A 22,075-nucleotide genomic window follows, 5' to 3' on the forward strand; every position below is an offset into this window, starting at 1 on the left:
TGGGTCACTTTGCTTTACAGCAGAAATTGGCGTTGCATTGTAATTCAACTATACTTCAATTGAAAAAAGAAAAAGTGGCATTAATTAATATGCTGAAATTCTAAAGTGAAAGTTCTAGGATTAATTTTAGAACCTGAACTTTTCAGTATTTTTGGAATAAATTTATTTTAGCTGATACAATGTAGAAATTATATTTTTAATTCCTTAAATGTGATTATAAAAACATTTTATGCTTGGTATACAGACATTAGGAGTAATCTCAGTTATAATATTTGAAAATTCCTCTCAGGCATTATCTTCTCCAGGAAGACTTTCCCAAAACTTTGCTTTGGATAAGTCTGACTACATTATGAGAGCACAGGCTGGCAAACCAAATGGTGAAGTCTGTTACATAATCATCACTTACCATGTTATCTCCCTTTTTTTAATCACTAATTTTAAGGTCCTTGAAGGCAGGAATCATGCCTTATTAACCTTTGCACCCTCTGTGTCTTGTATATAATCTCTGGTGTATTTTAGATGCCTGGTTACTTAGTGGATTTTGTTATATGCTATTCGTTTTTTTTTTTTTTGTCTTTTTAGGGCTGCACCTGCAGCATATGGAGGTTCCCAGACTAGGGGTCTAATCAGAACTGTAGCTGCCGGCCTACACCACAGCCACAGCAACGCAGGAGCCGAGCTGCTTCTGCGACCTACACCACAGCTCAGGGCAATGCTGGATCCTTAACCCACTGAGCAAGGTCAGGGATCGAATCTGCAACCTCATGGTTCCTAGTTGGATTTGTTTCCATCACGCCACGATGGGAACTCTTCGTTATATGTTATAAACATGCTGTGCATTCATTCTGAGATTGTTAATGCCAAACATGAGCACAAAACGGTTGTCTGAAGCTATTTTACATTATCCATTTTAGAGTTTCCCCTCCATTAGAATATTTATCTGTTTTATATATGTATACTTAGTTACTGAGATGGCTATACTTTTATTTCGAATTTAATATTTTTTTCTGATTTTAAATTTATTTTAAATATTAGGTCTTGGAGAAAATGCTTGTGCAAAGAAAAGTCATGAAAAGTACCTTATAGCTTTGAAGAGCTCTGGACTTACTTATCCTGAGGATAAACTTGTATATGGTATACAAGAGCCATCTGCTGGCACTAGCACTCTGGCAGGTCAAGGTTTGTCTAAATATTTAATTTGAACACTGATAACTTTTCTGTACTAAAACAAAAATCCGCATACTTTACTCATTAATGAAGAGATTTAAGTGCTGTGTCATTTTTTTGTAAGGAAAGTAGTAAAAGTAGTAAAATTTTGGAAGCAAGAAAGAATAGACTGATCAAAGAAGATACTGCATTTTTCCTAAATGGAATTCGGTTAGTTTATTAAAGGTTCTGCTTCTAACTCATGAAAAATGTAGCAGTTGCTATTTAAGAGTAGCACAAAACTTGAATAGCTCAATATTTTAGTAAACCATCGTTTAAATATAAAAAGAAAGAGATCCTTCTGAATCACCATTTGTGTTTATTAAATCAGGGTATTCTCTAGAGATTTCCTATTGAAGTATAAACCTATAAGGCCCAAATTTATTAAAGGTCAATATTGAATTCTGCCAGGATAACTATTAGAATGAATTGTCTTAACAAAACTTGGCTTTTGATATTGCTGTGTCTCAAAATACTTATAAAGTAAGCAATGTATAACAACTATGAAGGACAATTTTTTTCTCCTTTCCAAAGGTTTTGCAGGTGCAACAGGAACATTGGGACAACTAGATTCTTCAGATGAGGTGAGATTTAACATTTGAAACTTTTTGAAAGAGTTTTAAAAGTTTTGTAACTACCATACAGATTTGTGGATGTTGCTTAGTTTGAGTTCCTCGTTTTGTAGTTATGGACACTGCAGCCCTTAAGATCACACAGTTGCTTAGTGACAAGACAAGGACTACAACAACATTTTTATTTTTTGTTTGTAAATTCATTTCTTTTTTCACAGTCTAGAAATAGGAAATAAGGAATTCCTTTGTGGTGCAGTGGGTTATGGATCTGGCGTCACCTCAGTGGCTCAGGTCGCTGCTGTTGTGTGGGTTTGATCTTGACTCCTAGCCTGGGAACTTCCACATACCATGGGTGTGGCCCCCCCCAAAAAAGAAAGGAAAACAAATGAGAGATAGATAATTCTCCTATGAAGAGATCCTCAAATTTATCCAGTTGTCATATGTACAGTGAATTTATTTTAAAAAAACTTAGGTAAGTCTAGAATAAGTTACTAGAAGAATATGAAATGTAGTTGCTTTTCTAATCTCATATAAAGTTATATCTTATATGTCAAGGATTATTATTATTATTTTTGTCTCTTTAGGGCTGCACCTGTGGCATATGGAAGTTCCCAGGCTAGGAGTCGAATTGGAGCTGGAGCTGCTGGCCTACACCACAGCCATAGCAATGTGGGATCTGAGCTACTTCTGTGACCTTTACCATAGCTCATGGCAATGCTGGATCCTCAGCCCACTGAGTGAGGCCAGGGATCAAATTTGTGTCCTCATGGATCCTCGTCAGGTTCATTACCGCTGAGCCACAATGGGAACTCCAAGGATTATTATTATTTTTTTAAAGCAGTGTATGTATTGCTAAATAGACTGTCAGTTGAAATTTCAGTTTTTATAGTATTTATTAATAATAAATGTTTCTAATAAATTCCTTATAACATTCCTGTTTTTTAATTAGTATGCAGTTTAAAAGGAAAATTGCTTTTTTAATCTATGTGTTTAATCTTGATGTTTGTAGAATTTAAATTTCATATTTTTATTGATCTATACATTTAGTGCTTGAAATTTAAAAAACTAAATTGTATTACATTTAATACTTTTTTTTTCTCTATGAAAACTTATTTTGCATAGATAATATATGAACTAAGCCAAATATCCTCTTTTTGGAAGTGTGATTTCTTTCATGGAAATGTAATTGATCTAATGCCTTATAATATAAACTTTTTTTTTTTTTTTGCTTTTTAGGGCTGCACCCGTGGCATATGGAGGTTCCCAGGCTAGGGAGCTACAGCTGCCAGCCTGTGCCACAGCCACAGCAATGCCGGATCCAAGCCACATCTGCGGCCTACACCACAGCTCATGGCAATGCCGGATCTTTAACCCACTGAGCGAGGCCAGAGGTCAAACCTGCAACCTCATGGTTCCTAGTTGGATTTGTTTCTGCTGTACCACGACGGGAACTCCAATATAAACTTTGTAGTAGTATTTCCCCCCCCAGGAAAGCTCCCACAAAATGCAGCATTTTGTGGTGTCTCATTTTGGACTAACATTTTAAAAGAGTTTTCAACAACTTGGACAGGCAGTTTCATATGCTGCTTAGAAACTGGACTTGGAATTAGAATATCTGGGTTTGAATCACACCAATTAGTAGTGTGACTTTGGATAAGTGTTTTGACTTCTCCATGCCTCAATTTCCTCATCTGTAAAATGGAGGTAATAATATAGTACTTAACACCTGGGGTTATTATGATGCTTGAATCAATTAATATATGTAAGCACTTAAAGTAGTAGTGCCTGGGATGTTGTAACACTATATATATGTTTGTCTAGTGAAGAAATTAAAATCATTTAGAAATTGTTATAAATGGTTGGCTGTAATTTTTGCTTTTTGTTAGCTTTAAAGAGTTACTTCTAAGAATAGTGTTGCTGTAATGACGAATGGGGAAAACTTGCTAGTGCTTAAAATAGGCTTTCAAAAATATATAAACTATTGACTAAAACAGTAATAATTTCATTCTGAAGCTGGGAGAAGGGAGTGTTGGGGGTAAGAATGCTAATTCTTTCTGTGTCAAAGAAGGAAGTGATTAGATAATAGACATATGATTTTAAATTGCTTATTCTGCTTGCTTTTTTTTTTTTTTTGGTCTTTTTGCCATTTCTTGGGCCGCTTGCGCGGCATATGGAGGTTCCCAGGCTAGGGGTTGAATCGGAGCTGTAGCCACAGGCCTACGCCAGAGCCACAGCAACTCGGGATCTGAGCCATGTCTGCAACCTACACCACAGCTCATGGCAATGCCGGATCCTTAACCCTGAGCGAGGTCAGGGATTGAACCTGCAACCTCATGGTTCCTAGTCGGATTCATTAACCACTGAGCTACGACGGGAACTCCTATTCTGCTTTCTTTAAGGGCATTTTGTATGGAAGTGGAATGGCCTCTCAAAGGCGACATCTGGGAATACTAGTGCATATGAATGGGTGCAGGGACCCTTCCTTGGCTAAAGCCAGCCAAACCAGAAAGGGGCCTTGTATCTATGCTTATCAGTTGGAAGATAGAAATGTATTTATTGCATAATGAAATGGTTCACTGTTATTACAAAACATCTTATTAGAATAATCTAAATATCTTAATGTGATCTGGAACAATAAAAATCTATAGTTTTATGTTTGTTTTTAATAAAGTAGGTTAAAACCTTCATATTGTGGAGTTCCCGTTGTGGCTCAGTGGGTTACGAACCCTGCTGGTATCCATGAGGATGTGGGTTCAATCCCTGGCCTCCCTTAGTGGGTTAGGGGTCTGGCATTGTGGTGAGCTATGGTGTAGGTCACAGACTCAGCTTAGAGCTGGCATTGCTGTGCCTGTGACATAGGCTGGCAGCTGCAGCTCCAATTCATCGCTTAGCCTGGGAACTTCCATATGCTGTGAATGCGGCCCCTTAAAAAAAAAAAACAAAACAGCAACAAGAAAGCTTCATATTGTTTTAGTATATTATTTTGTATATATAATGATTTTTTTTTTTTGCCTTTTTGGACCGCACCTGAGGCATATGAAAGTTTCCTGGCTAGGGGTTGAATTGGAGCTACAGCTGCCGGCCTGTGTCAGAAACACAACAACGCCAGTTCTGAGCCAGGTCTGCGACCTACATCACAGCTTATGGCAGTGCCTGATCTTTAACCCACTGAGTGAGGCAGGGATCGAACCCACATCCTCACTGGATACTAGTCGGGTTCATTTCCACTGAGCAATGAAGGGAACTCCTGATCTTTAATATGGATACTTTTTCCTCTATATAGGGAAAAAGTTAGTCATTTTTGTTTTGGCCTAAGCTCTCCAGATTAGCTTTTCAGTCTCCTGTGGAGACTTTAATTGTACATACCTGCATTGCAACAACACTGTATTCTATGGTAGAATACTGAAAGTAGATCCATTTGTGTGTGTGTGTGGGTGGGAAGCTTTTGAATTTCTCCTGGAAGTAATGTCTTTTTCTTTCTTTTTTTTTTTAGCCGAGTTTTCTTTTTAGTTCCAACACTCTATGATTGATTGATCATGTTAACTCTTTGGTGTGTTTTGCCCAGTCAATAGCTCCTTTTTCATTGTGTTTTTTTTGTTTTTGTCTTTTTAGGGCCACACCCGCAGCATATGGAGGTTCCCAGGCTAGGGGTCTAATTGGAGCTGTAGCCGCCTGCCTACACCACAGCCACAGTAACACGGGATCCGAGCCACGTCTGCAACCTACACCATAGCTCACAGCAATGCTGGATCCTTAACCCACTGAGCAAGGGCAGGGATCGAATCTGCAACCTCATGGTTCCTAGTCGGATTCGTTTCTGCTGCGCCATGACGGGAACTCCATCCTGGAATTAGTTTCTTGAGGGATATCAGAAGATTTGAAATTGGGCCTTTTTTTCTTCATTACTGTTGTTTCTGCTCTTTTTTGGGGGGGCCATATGGAAGTTTCAGATTTGATCTGAGCCGCACCTGTGATCTACACCACAGTAGTGGCAACACTGGATCCTTAACCCACTGCACCAGGCTGGGTATCACTCTCATGCCTCAGCAGCAGCCTGAGCTGCTTGCAGAGACAACGCTGGATACTGTGCCATAGTGGGAACTCTCCATTAGCTTCTGCTCTTGTTCTTCTTAGTTCCTCCCTTCTGTTAATTTCTCTTGGATACTTTGTTCTAGCAACTGCTCTGTGTAATGTAATTTATATAATCATTTGTTCCTTAATTATGATTATGTCTCAGTGTAAATCATAGTAAATACTTTTTGATAGTGACAGCTTCAAAATACTTCATTTCAGTATGTATTCTTACAAAATGCTTTTTTTGTGATAGTAGCTGAGAACACTTACTTTCAGAGTACGTGAAGGTATATTTAAAAACAGTTTAGACTTTTTGATCTTTGTTTTTTGATCTTTAAATTATATTTTACAATTAAAGTTTTAATCTGTTAAAAAGTATTTTATAGACATATCATATTTTCTCATTGGAATGAAAAAAAGGATCATTTGGGCATCTGAAAGCTTAAGAATTTGAAGTAGAGTTGTTTAGCTGAAAGTAGATTGAAGGGATATCTACTTTGGTATTTCTTTAAGAGAAGTTTGGTGTTTAGAGTTAGGCATATCAAAGTTTGAATGCTGCCTCATAACATCACTATGTTTTTTGCCAGGTTTTACACTTCTGAACATCAATTTTCTCATGGAAAAATGGTGATAATTCTAATGTTAGGATTAAATGGGATAACATATGGATTACCTATCATGAACCAAATGTAAATCAGGTTCTTTTTTTTTTTTTGTCTTTTATTTATTTATTTATTTATTTATTTATTTATTTATTTATTTATTGTCTTTTTTTTTTTTTGTTGTTGTTGTTGTTGCTATTGTTGTTGTTGCTATTTCTTGGGTCGCTCCCACGGCATATGGAGGTTCCCAGGCTAGGGGTTGAATCGGAGCTGTAGCCACCGGCCTACGCCAGAGCCACAGCAACGCGGGATCCGAGCTGCGTCTGCAACCTACACCACAGCTCATGGCAACGCCGGATCGTTAACCCACTGAGCGAGGGCAGGGACCGAACCCGCAACCTCATGGTTCCCAGTCGGATTCGTTAACCACTGCGCCACGACGGGAACTCCCGTAAATTAGGTTCTTGATAAATGTTTTCTGTCCTAGTGCTTTATATGTAGAAGGGATTCAAATACTTAAGTTTTGAGCTATTGTGGATCATATTATAGACATTTCTGCTCATTTTTCCGGAGGAAATAGTTTGTGAAAACAAGGCTTAAGAGTAATGAAGTTTATCTTTAAAAATTTATATTAAAAGTTTAACCAAATATCACACAAATACATTATAGTTGTTTTGCCAGATAATTCCAATAAAGTGAAAGTCCTTTCTCTGCCCTCCATAATAACAGCTCCTCCTCTGGGTGACTTCAGTTAGTAGTTTGGTGTTCTTAACAGATCCTTTTCTATGTAATCAAGTTATTGGTTAATAGAAAGGTATAGTGTGTGTGTACATAAATAAAAAAATGTAATAGGAGTTCCTGTTGCGGCTCAGCAGAAGTGAATCTGACAAATATCCATGAGGACGTGGGTTCAGTCCCTCACCCTGTTCGGTGGGTTAAGGATCCGGTGATGCCCTGAGCTGTGGTGTAGGTCGTAGATGTGGCTTGGTTCAGCTACGGTATAGGCTGAACGCTGCAGCTCTGATTTGACACCTAGTCTGGGAACTTAAATATCACAGGTTTGGCCCTAAAAACCAAAACAAAAAAAGTAATAGTATTTTGTGTTCTTTTTAAATTTACTCTGTGCAAATCCATCTTTGGCAATATTTTCTTTCCATCTGTTCCATCTGTTCTTTTAAATTTACTCTGTGCAAATCCATCTTTGGCAATATTTTCTTTCCATCCATTCTTTCCTTCTGAAATATGAATAAAGTATAGTTTTTCTAATCATTTTTATAATTTCCACTTTTTTATTACAAGATATAATGCTTATATTTTTTTTGTGCAGACATGCAAATAGTTCTCTAAGATGTGGAATTGCTAAATTATATGGTATGCATATCTTAAATTTTACTAGATTGTATTTTTCTGATTATAAAAGTTACACACGTATTTAAAGTAGAAGTATGGAAAAATACAGAGTACGGCTAGTCATAGAAGGGTTGTAGTGGTAGGAACTTTCTATTTAAGATTGTGAGATTGATCAGAATTTTTTTATTTTCCTTTTTGGTTGCCCCTGTGGCATATGGAGTTCCTGGGCTAGAGGTCTAATCCAAGCCAAAGCTGCAGCCTACATTTCAGTTGTGGCAATGCTGGATCCTTAACCCACTGCTCCAGACCTGGTATCGAACCTGTGTCCCTGCTGCTGTAGAGACATGGTTGATTCTGTTGTGCCACAGTGGGAACTCCATGATCATAATTTTTAATACAAAAAATTCATTTATGTTTTATTGAAGTATGTACTACAGAGTCAAATCTTGAGTTAGAAAAGTCATGTGATAAAACAAAGATGAGAATCCATCATTTTTCCTAGGAGGGGACAGTTTGAAGGTTTAAAAGGAATTATGAATGCTAGACCTTCAAGTTCATCGTGCCTAACTTTCTTATAGATGAGAAAGCTGAATTCCAAAGAATTAGCTGATTCATTCAGGCAAGTGAATATTTCTACTTAGTAGTGCATTTGGAAGTGGATACTAGGTCTCCTCTTTGCAGTTCTAGAAATTTTTATGTAAAGTGGATAAATTACTTTTTTTTTTTTTTTTTCCCCAGCCATGCCCATGGCATGTGGAAGTTCGCAGGCCAGGGATCCAACCTGCGCCACAGCAGTGACCTGAGCCACTGTAGTGAAAATGCCAGATCCTTAACCCACTGACCCACAAGGGGACTCCAAACCACTGTTCTTTTTATTTCCATCTAGCAAATTTGTCCTAAACCTTGTGGCTTAACATTACCTTTTTTCCCCTCACAATTTTATGACTCAAGAATTTGGGAAGGGCAGCTGGGCAGTTCTTACTTGGGTTATCTCATGAGGTTCCTGTTAGCTGTTGGCTGCAACTGCAGTCATCTGAAGACTCAGCTGAGATGGAGATTTAAGATGGCTTATTGACAAGGCTGGCAGTTGATGTTGACTGTGCAGAGAGAACTCAGCCTGCATTGGCTTTTCCTGTATGGTGATCTCAAGTTGTTGGACTTCTCAATTACTGGCTTCTCCCTGGATGAGTAGCTTGAGAGCAGAAGCTGTAGAGCCCTTTTCTGAGCTAGCCTGGAAAGTTACATAGTATCATTTCCACTGCATCCTATTCTTTGGGAGTTGCTAAAGTGGGCTTAGATTCAATGGGAGAGAACATAGATTCCACCTCTGGAAGGGAGGAGTGTCAAAGAATTTGTAAAGAGCTCTTAAAACTTCTTCAACCAGAATGTGACATTTACCATTCTTTCCCCTGGATTCTTCTTCTTCTTTTTTTTTTTTTCTTTTTTTCTGCTTTCTTCTTTTTTAGGGCTGGACCTGCGGCACATGGAAGTTCCCAGGCTAGGGGTCTAATCAGAGCTATGGCCTACACCACAGCCGCAGCAACTCTGGATCTGAGTTGTGTCTGAGACCTATACCACAGCTCATGGCAACACTGGGTCCTTAAACCCACTGAGTGAGCCAGGAATCGAACACTGAATCCTCATGGATCCTAGTAGGGTTCTTTAACCACTGAGCCACAAAGAGAACTCTGGATTCTTCTGATAGCCTAGAAATGACTAGTGATTATAGCTAAATAACGTACCTATAATTGATTATGTGTTTTTCATTTATTTCAGTGGTACTTGTCTGTTGGGAAAAACTGTAACTTATAATGAAATACTACTGTAGCCAGAAATGTGTCTTGTAATGTTTTAAATAAGATCAAACTTTTCCTTAATTATATTAGTTATTATTGTACCTCAAGAGAACGAAAGCTTATATTTAAAGATGTAAGTTATTTTTAAAAAAGTCAGTCTTACCTTTGTAAAACAAAAGGGGATATGCTAAAACTCTACTAGCATTCATTGCAGCTTAAGGAACAAAATATAGTTTTGAATTTAGTTAATACTGAAATTAAACAATTACAACTTTCTGCTAATCTCTTCTTGGTGTCTCCTATTTTATTCTGCTTTTATTTATTTATTTATTTTTTGTCTTGTTGTTGTTGCTGTTGTTGTTGTTGCTATTTCTTGGGTCGCTCCCGCGGCATATGGAGGTTCCCAGGCTAGGGGTTGAATCGGAGCTGTAGCCACTGGCCTACGCCAGAGCCACAGCAACGCGGGATCCGAGCCGCGTCTGCAACCTACACCACAGCTCACGGCAACGCCCACTGAGCGAGGGCAGGGACCCCAAGGCTAGGGGTTGAATCGGAGCTGTAGCCACTGGCCTACGCCAGAGCCACAGCAACGCGGGATCCGAGCCGCGTCTGCAACCTACACCACAGCTCACGGCAACGCCCACTGAGCGAGGGCAGGGACCGAACTCAGCTGAGCGAGGGCAGGGACCGAACCCGCAACCTCATGGTTCCCAGTCGGATTCGTTAACCACTGCGCCATGACGGGAACTCCTGCTTTTATTTCTTAATGAGGAACATTATTTTATTAGGACCAGTGATCTACATGGAAAAAAATTCCTTTTGGACCTTCATATCATAAATAAGAGTTAATTGATTTTTTTTTTTTTTTTTTTTTTTTTTTGCTTTTCAGGGCTGCACCTGCCACATATGGAAGTTCCCAGGCAGGCTAGGGGTTGAATTGGAGCTGCATCTGCTGGCCTACACCACAGCTACAGCAATGCCAGATCTAAGCTGTGTCTGCAACCTATACCATAGCTCACAGCAATGCTGGATCCTTAACCCACTGAGCGGCCAGGGATCCAACTCACATCAGTTCAGCTTGTAACCCTCTGAGTACAATGGGAACTTCCAAGTTAATTGAGTTTTAGTTTGATTTATTTAGAGGGAAGAAGAAAAGAATGTCCATAGCTCACTTAAAAATTAATGATACTGACATTTTAAATTTGTATTGTACTAATAGTCTTTTCAAAGCATTTTTGTATATATTATGTAAATGCACCATTAAAAAGGCAAGCAGAAATTTAGTAAAGGTTAAAATAAAGGAGAAAGTAAGTGAAAGGATTAGGTAAATGGAGAGTATGATAAAAGAGTACCCAGATACAAATGTTCTTCAACAAATACCTATTTTATGCTATTTCAAAATTTTATTCTAAGCTTTTAAAGCCGTATTATATTTTATTTTGCAATGTAGGCACAAATGATGTTTGCTTTTAGTATATATATTTGAAATTTAATGAAGAGCTCAATATGGCTTAAGGATCGGAATTTCTACACCCTTACCTTACAGGCCCATGGGATTATTGAACAAACCCTTTTTTGTGATTTCATTGTTATAATTTAACAACTATATAAAAAGGAAGACAGGATGAGAAGAGAGCAGTGACATCTCAAAAACTACCATAGAGAGGGAATTATAGCAATTAAAAAAGTACTGTAAGGTAGAATTTAGAATTGGAAGATATCCTAGGGGTAATCTAATACTGTCTCTTTGTATTAAAAATGAAGAATTTTGCTCTGACAGCAGCAAGATTTTACCTGTTTGTAAAGAGTTTTATTTGAATGAGTGTACATATTACTGGCTACTTAATTTTATTCACGCAAGTTGTGTCGGATATTTGTACCTGCTGTCCCTAGAGTAACAGAACATTATGTACTCAGCAGTGCTATTTATACACATGGCAGTCTTCATACTACTACTTCTTACTTCTTTTTGTGTGTAGCTAATACGTAATAGTAGAAAATGTTCTTTGTATTGTATGGAACCAAAAAGGAAATATAATAGGAGTGCATTTTAACTTTATGAAGTATTTTAAAATGTAAATTTATGTTTATTCATTTTTTCATTCAGATTTATTTATAACCATCAGAGAATTCAGAAGAAAATTATCTCTGGTATTGTATGTACATGGGTGCAGTAGAGAGTTTCTTAGAGAGGATAGAATCTTTTAGATCAAGATAACTTTTCAAGGGATGATTATATTCACTGTGGCCATTACTATAAGCAGTATCCTGTTTATCTGGGTTCAGTGACCAGATCATCATTACTCTCTATGACTTTGATGTATTTATCTGTTAATAAGATGAAATCATTTAAAGCACTTTTCCCCTTGTGTAACTATGAAAATATGAATGTTCAGTATGGAAAAACTGAAGAAAAAAGTATAAAAAAGAAAATATCTTCAGCTGTACTATCCAAAGATAACCATTGATTTATTAATTTTGCTTGTTTACTTCTGGTCTTCTGTTTTGTATACTCTTACATAATTAAGAAACAATCACTTAGCAAAATAAAGTTTCTACGTGGATATGCTCCCAAAAGTCTTGCCTTTATTTGAGAGAACCAATGAATAATTAAAATTAATTTGTCAAAACTTGTAGCAAAAGAAGGATTATTGAAATTGAAAGTCAAAGTAGCTTGTGATAAATGAATATGTAAAAGAGAAATATTTTATTTTTAGAGATATAAGGTTTAATTTTAATTATTTTTCATGAATTACATTAATGTTAAAGTATATGGTGGGGAATCATAGAAACTTTTGGTGAGAAAGCTTTAGAGATACCTAATATATTTCTTTTCCAGTTTAGGAATGTTACAATATTTCTGACAGTTGTTAAGCTTCTCCATTCACACTTGCAGTGGTGGGAATTACCTAGTTTATGAGGCAACTAGCTCTACTTATTAGGACATTCTTCTCAATACTGCATTAAATATTATAATTTTCACACATTTCTTCTTGTTTACCCCCATAGAAATATGTTTTATTCCCATAAGACACCTCTTTAACTACTTAGCTTTAGTTGTTTGATATTCTTTACTGTTCATAGCTTTTCTTTTATTCATTCTCTTTTAAAAAATCTATGAGCTGATTCAGTATGGAGTAATAAGAACATCTTTACCTGAAGCATGTTGTGGTTTCCCTAGGGCCTGAGGTTTTGTGTTAGCCTTTTAGCAGCTATGCTGGAGTGTGGCAGGAGTCCCACATTCAAATGAAATGCCCAGGTCCCCCACCCACCCACCCCTTCAGATTTATAGCTGACAAGGTTTAGAGCTCCCTCTCTGCTTTGTACTTGCAGAATTGATTTAAAGCAAACAATCTCAGATTACGGTGGTTTACATAAACCTCTGTTTCATTGTATTGTAGTCTCTCAAGATCTCCTTCGGATTTTTAAAAAAATAACCTGATACGTTGAATTTTTTTTTTTGCCTTGTATATTCTGTATTAACATTCTTCGATTATTGGACTGTGGGAGTGTGGGACTTGTAATAGATAAAGCAGTAATCTGTTGTCTTGAGCAGATTGTTGTGCTTAGGATTGAAAATAAGAATTAGTATTTAAAACATATTGGCTTAAAGCTACAATTTATAATAGTTGAATAAATAAAAAAGAAATGTTAACAAAAGATAATGAAATTACCTTTACTCTGGCGCTTAGAGGTGACTTACTATAAGCATATATATCCTAAAAGATTTTATGTACAGCATAATTTAATTGCTTCATGCTATATATGCTATTTGTATTCTGCTTTCTCACTAATGGTAGTTTTGAACATCTGTAACAAGAAGTGTATTTTAACAGATTTTATTTGTGTGTATTACTAGTACTTAAATGGTTTCATATTCCATATGCTATTCTATATAGCATAGTTCTTTCATAATAATGTATTTTTTCTTTTTTTCTTTTTATGGCCGCATCTGTGGCATATGGAAGTTCCCAGGCTAGGGGTCGAATCAGAGCTAAGGTCTGCACCACAGAAACAGCAATGGCAGATCTGAGCAGTGTCTGCAACCTATGCTGCAGCTTGTGGCAACCTCAGGTCCTTGACCCACTGAGTTAGGCCAGGGGTCCAACCTGCATCCTCATAGAGAGATGACATCAAATCCTTAACCTACTGAGCTACAATGGGAATTCCTGTAATAATAGTTTTTGAACATCTGTCTGGTCACAATGAATATAGACCTTTAGTATGGTTTTTCTTCATAGGGTATATGTGTGCTATAATTTATTTACCTAATCACCCTGCTATTGGAAACCAAAGATTCTTTTTTTTAAAAATTATAGATAACATTATGATGTGTAGTTATGCATATAGTCCTTATTCACTTGTCTGATTATTTCTTTAGAATAAATTCCCATAATTAGAATTTCTGTTCCAATGATAAATACACTTTAAAAAACTTTTGACATATGTATCAACAAATTGCCATTTAGGAAAATTGTTCTGTTTTATGCTTTCTCAAACGATGTATCAGAGTACCTGTTTTCTCACCAGTTTAGGTGGAGATAAACTCCCTTTCTAGCTGAGTTAGATATCTACCATGATATCAAACTCAACTCACTGATCTTTGTTTCTAGACTCTTGTCATTGTGCCTTTTTTCACACTGTCTTCTTGGAATGACTTTCCTCGCCTCTGTTTGGCTAATTTTTCTTGTGCTTTAGAGTATAACATGGGGAAATTTATAAAACTTTGTGTTGCTGTGACCTTTACTTGATCAAGGACACTCTTTTCATAGGAGTTTGTATTTGGAATTAAGAAGTAATCCTAACCTGGAATATAAAATTAAAATTTGGGCAAGTCTTTTCTCTCAGGGCTTGGGAGAAGAGTTTCATAAATGGCTATTAGTTAAGATCTCAAACTTGGGAATTTTCTGGGTCTTCTGGCCTGGTTTTACATTCTTGTATGTGTCTTTTATTGCTCCAAACTGACTGAGTTTCTCCAAGGGCAAGGTGAGGGCGGCAGAGGAGAAGAGTGTAGTTTGACCGTTAGTTTTGCTGCCAAGTAGATGACCATAGAGGCCTAGCTTTGGCGGGGGTTAACAGGGAGGGTATATTGAAGTGCTTAGTAAATGCTGAATGATTTAGCTAAGTAATGTCTCTGAGAAACCATAGACTGGTCCTGAGGACTGATGCTGGACTTGGCATCAGCCTGAAACTAAGGCTGTGGTAGGCCAAGGAAATTCTACCAATAGGCAGAGCAGCAGCATAAACCTGAGGCTTTCTGCTTTAGAGATTTGATTTAATTGAGAAAGTATCTGGGAATTTGTACCATAGTTCTAATCTGCCACCAACATCACTAATTAACACAACAGACTATGTGCCAAAATGCTGCCACACGTCTTTATAATACCAGTTGCCTCATATATGTTTGGAAAATAGGAAAAAGGTGTCAGTATAACTTGGAGGTTTTGGATTCCTGTTCAGGAGAGCTGGGATAACGGGGTAGAATTATATCCTTTAGCTTGAGGGGAAAACCCCCTGAACTGTGAAGGCAGCAGAAGCCTTTTTAGCAACATTGAAAGAAAATTAGAAATGAGCACCTGTACCCATGGCTCCCTCCCTAAGCGGCACATCCCTAGCCTCATGTTGGTTTCACTAGTAACAGGCTGCTTCCTCTCTCCTCTTCCCTCCAAGTTGTCTCAGCCAGCTAGCTTCCTACTGGTGTTGTGGTACTTTGTTAACATCCCCTGATACAGGCTCAAACCCCTCCAGGGTATTTGTTGGGGCATCCAGATGATCTCCCCAGGTACCAGTTATTGCTTTTGTTGCTTCTTTGGTTATAAACTTTTTGGTTACAAAATAGGTTGTGAGCGGTCTATCCCTTACTCCTTCCCTTAAGCCTTGCTATTTTAATTTTTATTATTATTTTTTTTGCTTTTTAAGGTTGCACCTGCAGCATATGGAATTTCTCAGGGTAGGGGTTGAATAGGAGCTGCAGCTGCCAGCCTAGGCCACAGCCACAGTGACTTGGGATCCAAACTGCATCTGCAACCTACGCCACAGCTCACAGCAATGCTGCATCTTTAACCCACTGAGTGAGGCCAGGGATTGAACCCACTTCCTCATGTATACTAGTTGGGTTTGTTACTGCTGAGCCACATTAGGAACTCCAAGCCTTGTTATTCTAATGTGAGTTTTGTTTTTCAGGAGTGGGTATATCACATGTGAGCATGTGTGTATTTTCTTGGATTTTTTTCCTAAGCACATTTTAATTTGTTTTTATTATTATATTTTTTGACCATCAACTCATCTTCTAATATGCTTTGCTTATTTTTCAGAACTTGATCTCTTGAACTCATTTTGTTTGTCATACACTCTTCAAAGCCTTTCCTCTAGTCATTGTTTTAACCCTCTTCCCCTTTTCTCCTTCCTTGCTATGTTAATCTGTTCTCTCATTCCCTTTATATTCTTTTTTTTTTTTTTTTTTTTTTGGTCTTTTCAAGGGCCGCACCCATGGCACATGGAGGTTCCTAGGCCAGGGGTCCAATCAGAGCTGTAGCTGCTGGCCTATACCACAGCCACAGCAACGAGGGATCCAAGCCACGTCTGCAACCTACACCACAGATCATGGCAACGCCAGATCCCTAACCCAATGAGTGATGCCAGGGATCGAACCCTCAACCTCACGCTTCCTAGTTGGATTTGTTAACCGTTGTGCCACCAAGGGAACTCCTCCCTTTAGATTCTTTGTGCATTTGATATTATATTTATAAGGTTAAGAAAATTTTTGTTTTGGCATTTTGGGATATTTAAAAATCTTTCATTAGAAGCATAGATTGTGTAGAATTCATAAGGATTTTCATTATATATTTTAATTATTTTTCTAATTTTAAATTTAATTTTTAATTTAAAGTTAGCAACATTAAAATACATTTTATTAAAGCAAGTATATAAAATTGTTGATTAATAATGTATAAGCATTTCCATTAATCTGTATTGGCTATTTTTAAAAGAATGACCATGATTTATTCAAATAAATAAATGTACAATAAAAATAATGTATAAGCATACCTATATTTTATATTTAACATTTATAAGCATATTAATATTTATATAAAATGTGTAAATTCTTGAAGAGAACTATTGATAATGCTACTTTTGTTTTCCTCCAGGAGGATCAGGATGGGAGTCAAGGTCTGGGAAAGAGAAAGAGGGTCAAACTAAGCAGTAACACCAAAGGTATTTATATTTTGTTTTTTCCCTTGTATTAAAAAAAGCTTGATCACTGAGAATATGTGGTTGGCTAAGCATATTGACATCAAAACTGTTTGAAGGCAGAATTGTGTTATTAGATTTGTGTAATGATAGAGAAAGTGTTGTTGGGGGTGATTATATGGGACCTGAAAACCAAGTAAAACCTTTACTATTGGGATATTTATTTTCTTCATAAAATGAGCAATATCATATTTGAGCCAGAAAAAAAGTCTTTTCATTGAATCTTTGATTTAGATCCAGCATTTTTGTTGTAAAGTTTTAATTTGGTTTACATCTTTTTATAAACTGGGGTATGCAGTGGACAAGCCAGGGATGGATTGTGTGTGTGTGTGAGAGAGAAAAATAACAAGAGTGAAAGAGAATGAGAATGAGTGAGAATAAATGATGCTCACCACGTATTAAGGGCTCAGTAAAGACTCAATATATATTTATGTAAAGAAGGAAGTAGATAATGCTTGTAATGAGGGACCATATTAGTAATGGTAATGAGTAATATTTGCTAAACTTTTTGTATATGCCAGACATAGTGTTAATTATGTCACATGTGTTGTTGCACCTAATTCTCAAAGAAACTATATGAAGCTGGTTTTATTATTATTACTGTTTTATGAATGAGGAAAGGGAGGCATGTTAGGCATAATGGCTAATGAGAGATAGGTCCTTAATTCAAATCCCAGACTTTAAATGTTTTATCACTATATTTTCTTAACCTTCCCTAAAAGCTTTTCTGGAGTACTTATTAGTTGGAAGCCTGTGCTCTGGATTTTTGCCATGGACTTCCAGATCTTAACATAGTGTATTTTCTGGATTAGTATGATCTGCTAGCAAGCCTCCAGAGGTTAAAATATTATTTTAAGGCAGAGATTCTTACTTCTGGTGCTATGTCTTGTGGAATGTTTAAGACTGCTTGGGAGGTGGAGCAAGCAGGCATTGTCAATTGAGGCTCATTTATAAGTGTGTTCTGGTTATATGCTGCTGCGTTTAATTTATAGACTGCTAGCAGAGGGCATGAAATTTGGTTTGCTGTCCAGGATGCACACATGAAACATGTTCCCCTTCTTCCTGTCCCAGCAGAGAACCTGAATGCCTGAAAGAAATTAGAAACCCCTTTGGCTACCTGGGTTGATTTACCAGAGTTGTCCATATGTTTACCTTAGTTCTTAAGACACATCTGTATTGAAGCAGATTATTATGCATATATTTGCATTTAAGTTTTAGGGATGTTCAGAAAATACCTATTATGGGGTAAGAGGTCATTGTCTTCCTTCAGTCTGGTCAGACTCTGGCTGAAGATACTTTTATGCAGACTTTACATTGAATTTAAGTTTATTTTCTATTATACATGAAGTTTTTTGCATTTAAGATTGCACTGATTGTCTTCTCTTCCTTCCTCTACTGGTTAGAAGTCATCAGAGATTTAACTTATCATATTTGGTTTAAGTATGTACATGAAAGAAATGGTTTTTTGAATTAGTAGAACATCTGTTTTCAAGAAGTGATTGCTGCTTTTGAAAATATCTGAAGTCACAGAGTGGTTTAGTTTTTGTAAGAAGTTGATTCAACAGTCTCAAAGTGAACTGAAAATATGTAATGATAGACAGGAGGAGAGGCATTGTGCTGATAATAAACACGTCTCTGGTTATTCTCAAACATAAATTTTATTTTATTTTTAAATTTTTTTTGTTATAGTTCGTTTATAGTGTTCTGTGAATTTCTGCTGTACAGCAAAGTGACGCAGTTATGCATATATATATATATATATATACACACATTCTTTTTCTCAAATTATCTTATGTCATGTCCTATCACAAGTGATTAGATATACTTTCCTGTGCTGTACAGCAGGATCTTATTGCTTATCCACTGCTTATCCACTCCAAATGCTATCATTTGCATCTACTAACCCCACACTCCCAGGTCATCCCATTCACTCCCCCTCCACCTTGGCAACCACAAGTCTGTTCTCCATGTCCATGAGTTTGTTTCTTTTCTGTAGATAGGTTCATTTGTGCCATATATTAGATCCAGATGTAAGTGATATCATATGATGCTTGTCTTTCTCTTTCTTACTTTACTTAGTATGAGAATATCTAGTTCCATCCATGTTGCTGTAAATGGCATTATTTTGTTCTTTTTTATGGCTGATCAAACCTACACCTCTGCAGTGACCTGAGCCACAGCAGTTGGATTCCTAATCCACTGCACCACAGTGGGAATTACACACATGCTTTAAATATCTTGGCAAACTCATATCTTTTAAGAGCAGCAGTGAAGATGTATTTTTTTTCCTTTTTTATCTGAAGATGGAAAAATTGTGTTGTATATAACTGTATATAAATGTAGTCTGAAATTTTCAATCATGTTAGTAGTATGTGAATTTTGAGAAATAAATTGGCTTGGGAGTTCCCATCGTGGCTCAGCGGAAACAAATCTGATGAGCATCCATGAGGATGCAGTTTCGATCCCTGGCCTTGCTCAGCAGGTTAGAGATCTGGTGTGGCTGTGTATTAGGCTGGTGGCTACATCTCCAATTCAACCCCTAGCCTGGAAACCTCTGTATGCCATGGGTGTGGCCCTAAAAAAAAAAAAACAAAATAAAGGAGAAATAAATTGGCTTTAGCAATGTGTGCTGCAGATTTTTTTTTTTTTTTAGGGTCGCACCTGTGGCATATGGAGTTCCCCGGTTAGGGATTGAATCGGAGCTGCTGCTGCCAGTCTAAACCACAGTTGAGGATTAGTAGATACTTTTGCTTCTCTGTAGTTAAAAATCATAGTGTCTGTAGAATTTTATTTTATTTTTTTGCTGTTCTGTTTAGGGCTGCACCTGTGGCATATATGAAGTTCCTGGGGCTAGGGGTTGAATTGGAGTTACAGCTGCCGGCCTATATCACAGCCACAGCAACGCAGGATCCAAGCCATGTCTGTGACCTACACCACAGCTCACAACAACGCCCAATCCTTGACGCGCCGAGCGAGAAGATCGAATCCGCATCCTCATGGATACTAGTTGGATTTGTTTCTGCTGTGCCACAATGGGAACTCTCCATAGTGTCTCCAGATTAATGGATTTATTAATCTGAAAATAATGCATTATTAATTATTAATGGAAAATTGAATTAAAGTTATATCAAACTTTTGTATCTGCTTCGTCTTACTAAATTTAATTATTTACAAAAGAAATCAAGAGAGTGGTTAAATACTGAGTTGTTACTCTTTTAGACCTATTACCTGAGGAAATGTAAGAACACATAACTTAGTAATAGAAGAACTGTAACATTGGGGTATGGTTCATTGAAAAAACTCTGTGGGGTTACCCTGTAAGACTGCTTATACTGTAATATAGTTAGAGCTGTACCTGAGTATTTTGGTTCATGTGATTCTGTTTTTTTCAGATCTCTTATCTAATTCTAGTTCCTGTTTAAGCATTCCCACTGAACCTGTCCATTCATAGTTGGCTCTTGATGCACTTACATATATAGCTGATGGTTCAGAGCAGTATCCCAAGATAATTTGCTGCAACAAAGATTAATAGAATTTCTGGTTTATTCTGAGTGACAAATATTAAAGAAAATGAGAGAAGGAGATAGCCAAAGTATTAAAAATATTCAGTTCATCATATACAAGTTGAGACCTTCCTGTTGATTTAAGAATGGCAAGGAGGTAGAGATAAGCAAGAGACAGCCTAGCCCCTCAAGTGGTGGAACCTGGCTTTAGAAATAGGCTTTCCAGTAGATAATTTTCTTCCCCCTTTGAATACCTTTATTTAAAAGGGGCATGCTATTCCTGTTTCCTCTGTGCATAAAGAGAGCATCTTGAGTCCAGTGGAAGTAAGCATATCTAACCCTCTGTTACTTCCCTGGTATATTCCTACCAGGGAAATGCTTCTGTGTGCTAGAGTAAGCAATGCTCTAGTGAGTATTCTCTCTAATAAAGTTAGTTTTCATTTATGAAGGGTACTTTTAAAGGAATAGATAAGTTATTAAATCCTATACATTTTTTTCCAAAACATAAAAAATTAGATAACTTTGGAGTTTTTGTCCTTAATAGTATGATTTTTGTTTGTTTGTTTATTTATTTATTTTTACTTTTTAGGGCCACACCTGTGGCATATGGAAGTTCCCAGGCTAGGGGTTGAATTGGAGCTGTTGCCGCTGGCTTCCACCACAGCAACAGCAACGCCAGATCCAAGCCGTGTCTGTGACCTACACCATAGCTCACAGCAATGCAGGATCGTTAACCCACTGAGTGAGGTCAGGGATCCAACCCGCAACCTCATGGTTCCTGGTCAGATTCTTTAACCACTGTGCCACTACGGGACCTCCTAAAATTGTTATTACTGTTTTAAATTAAGTGCCATGGATATCTTTCTTATAATTATTTTGAATCTTAGTAGAAATTTTAGATAAATGGCTTATATTTAAGGACAAGTAATTACTTATTGTTCTAGTAACTGCTTTATATTAAATTAAAAGGATTAACTATTATTTATTTACTGTGGACATTATGAAAATGTAGCTTGATATTGTTAGTATTAGCATTGGATTATTGAAAGGATAGCCTTAATTTTTTTGCTATATTCAGGTGTTTGAGGTTGATAGGTTCTTAATTATAGTAAGGTTTAAATGAGATTAGCAACTTAAATCATTATGTGATAAAGTTTATTTTTCTTATATAGATCAGTCCATAATGGATGTTTTGAAACATAAAAGTTTCTTAGAAGAACTGTTATTTTGGACTATAAAGTATGAATTTCCCCAGAAGATGGTGACTTTCTTACTCAACATGCTTCCAGATCAAGAGTATAAGGTATATACATTTTTCCCTTCCTTTCTGAACTTTGCTCCCTTTCTTTGCTTTTGAATTACTAAGTCTTTTTGATGTATTTCTCAGCTCTGTTGCCAAAGTAGGGCCTACACAAAAAGCACAGTTTTATAGATCTGAGTCAGAAGCACCATTATAGAGCTTGATTCCTTACAGTTGCCTTTCTGCATAAAACTTGATCCAATAGGATTGCTTGGGATAAACAAATACACCATTGGACAAATAAATATGTAGTTACTCAGTAAGATCTCTAAAGGAAAGAGCTGTACAAGGTACTATGAGAATGGTTTACTGGGGGCAGCTGAATTTAGGGGGGTTAGGAATGGCAAAAGCTATGGAGTTAATAGTTGCTGGCTATAACTGTTAAAGACAACAGTTTCTGACTTGTATACATGTAGGTAGG

General features: G+C 37.0%; 1 protein-coding gene across 4 annotated transcripts in view; it reads left to right on the top strand.

Annotated features, from left to right (window-relative positions):
* The window catches only part of UBR3 (ubiquitin protein ligase E3 component n-recognin 3), a 221,850-nt gene that overhangs the window by 39,875 nt on the left and 159,900 nt on the right, over positions 1-22,075 (top strand). For all 4 annotated transcript variants that reach the window (XM_047772845.1, XM_047772846.1, XM_047772847.1 and 1 more), the window contains exons 4-7: positions 1,036-1,179; positions 1,741-1,790; positions 16,749-16,815; positions 21,527-21,657. In XM_047772845.1, the coding sequence (XP_047628801.1) occupies positions 1,036-1,179; positions 1,741-1,790; positions 16,749-16,815; positions 21,527-21,657 (392 nt within the window). The remainder of the gene's footprint in view (positions 1-1,035; positions 1,180-1,740; positions 1,791-16,748; positions 16,816-21,526; positions 21,658-22,075) is intronic.

This window comes from Phacochoerus africanus, chromosome 3 (assembly GCF_016906955.1).
Source record: "Phacochoerus africanus isolate WHEZ1 chromosome 3, ROS_Pafr_v1, whole genome shotgun sequence".
Lineage (NCBI taxonomy): Eukaryota > Metazoa > Chordata > Mammalia > Artiodactyla > Suidae > Phacochoerus > Phacochoerus africanus.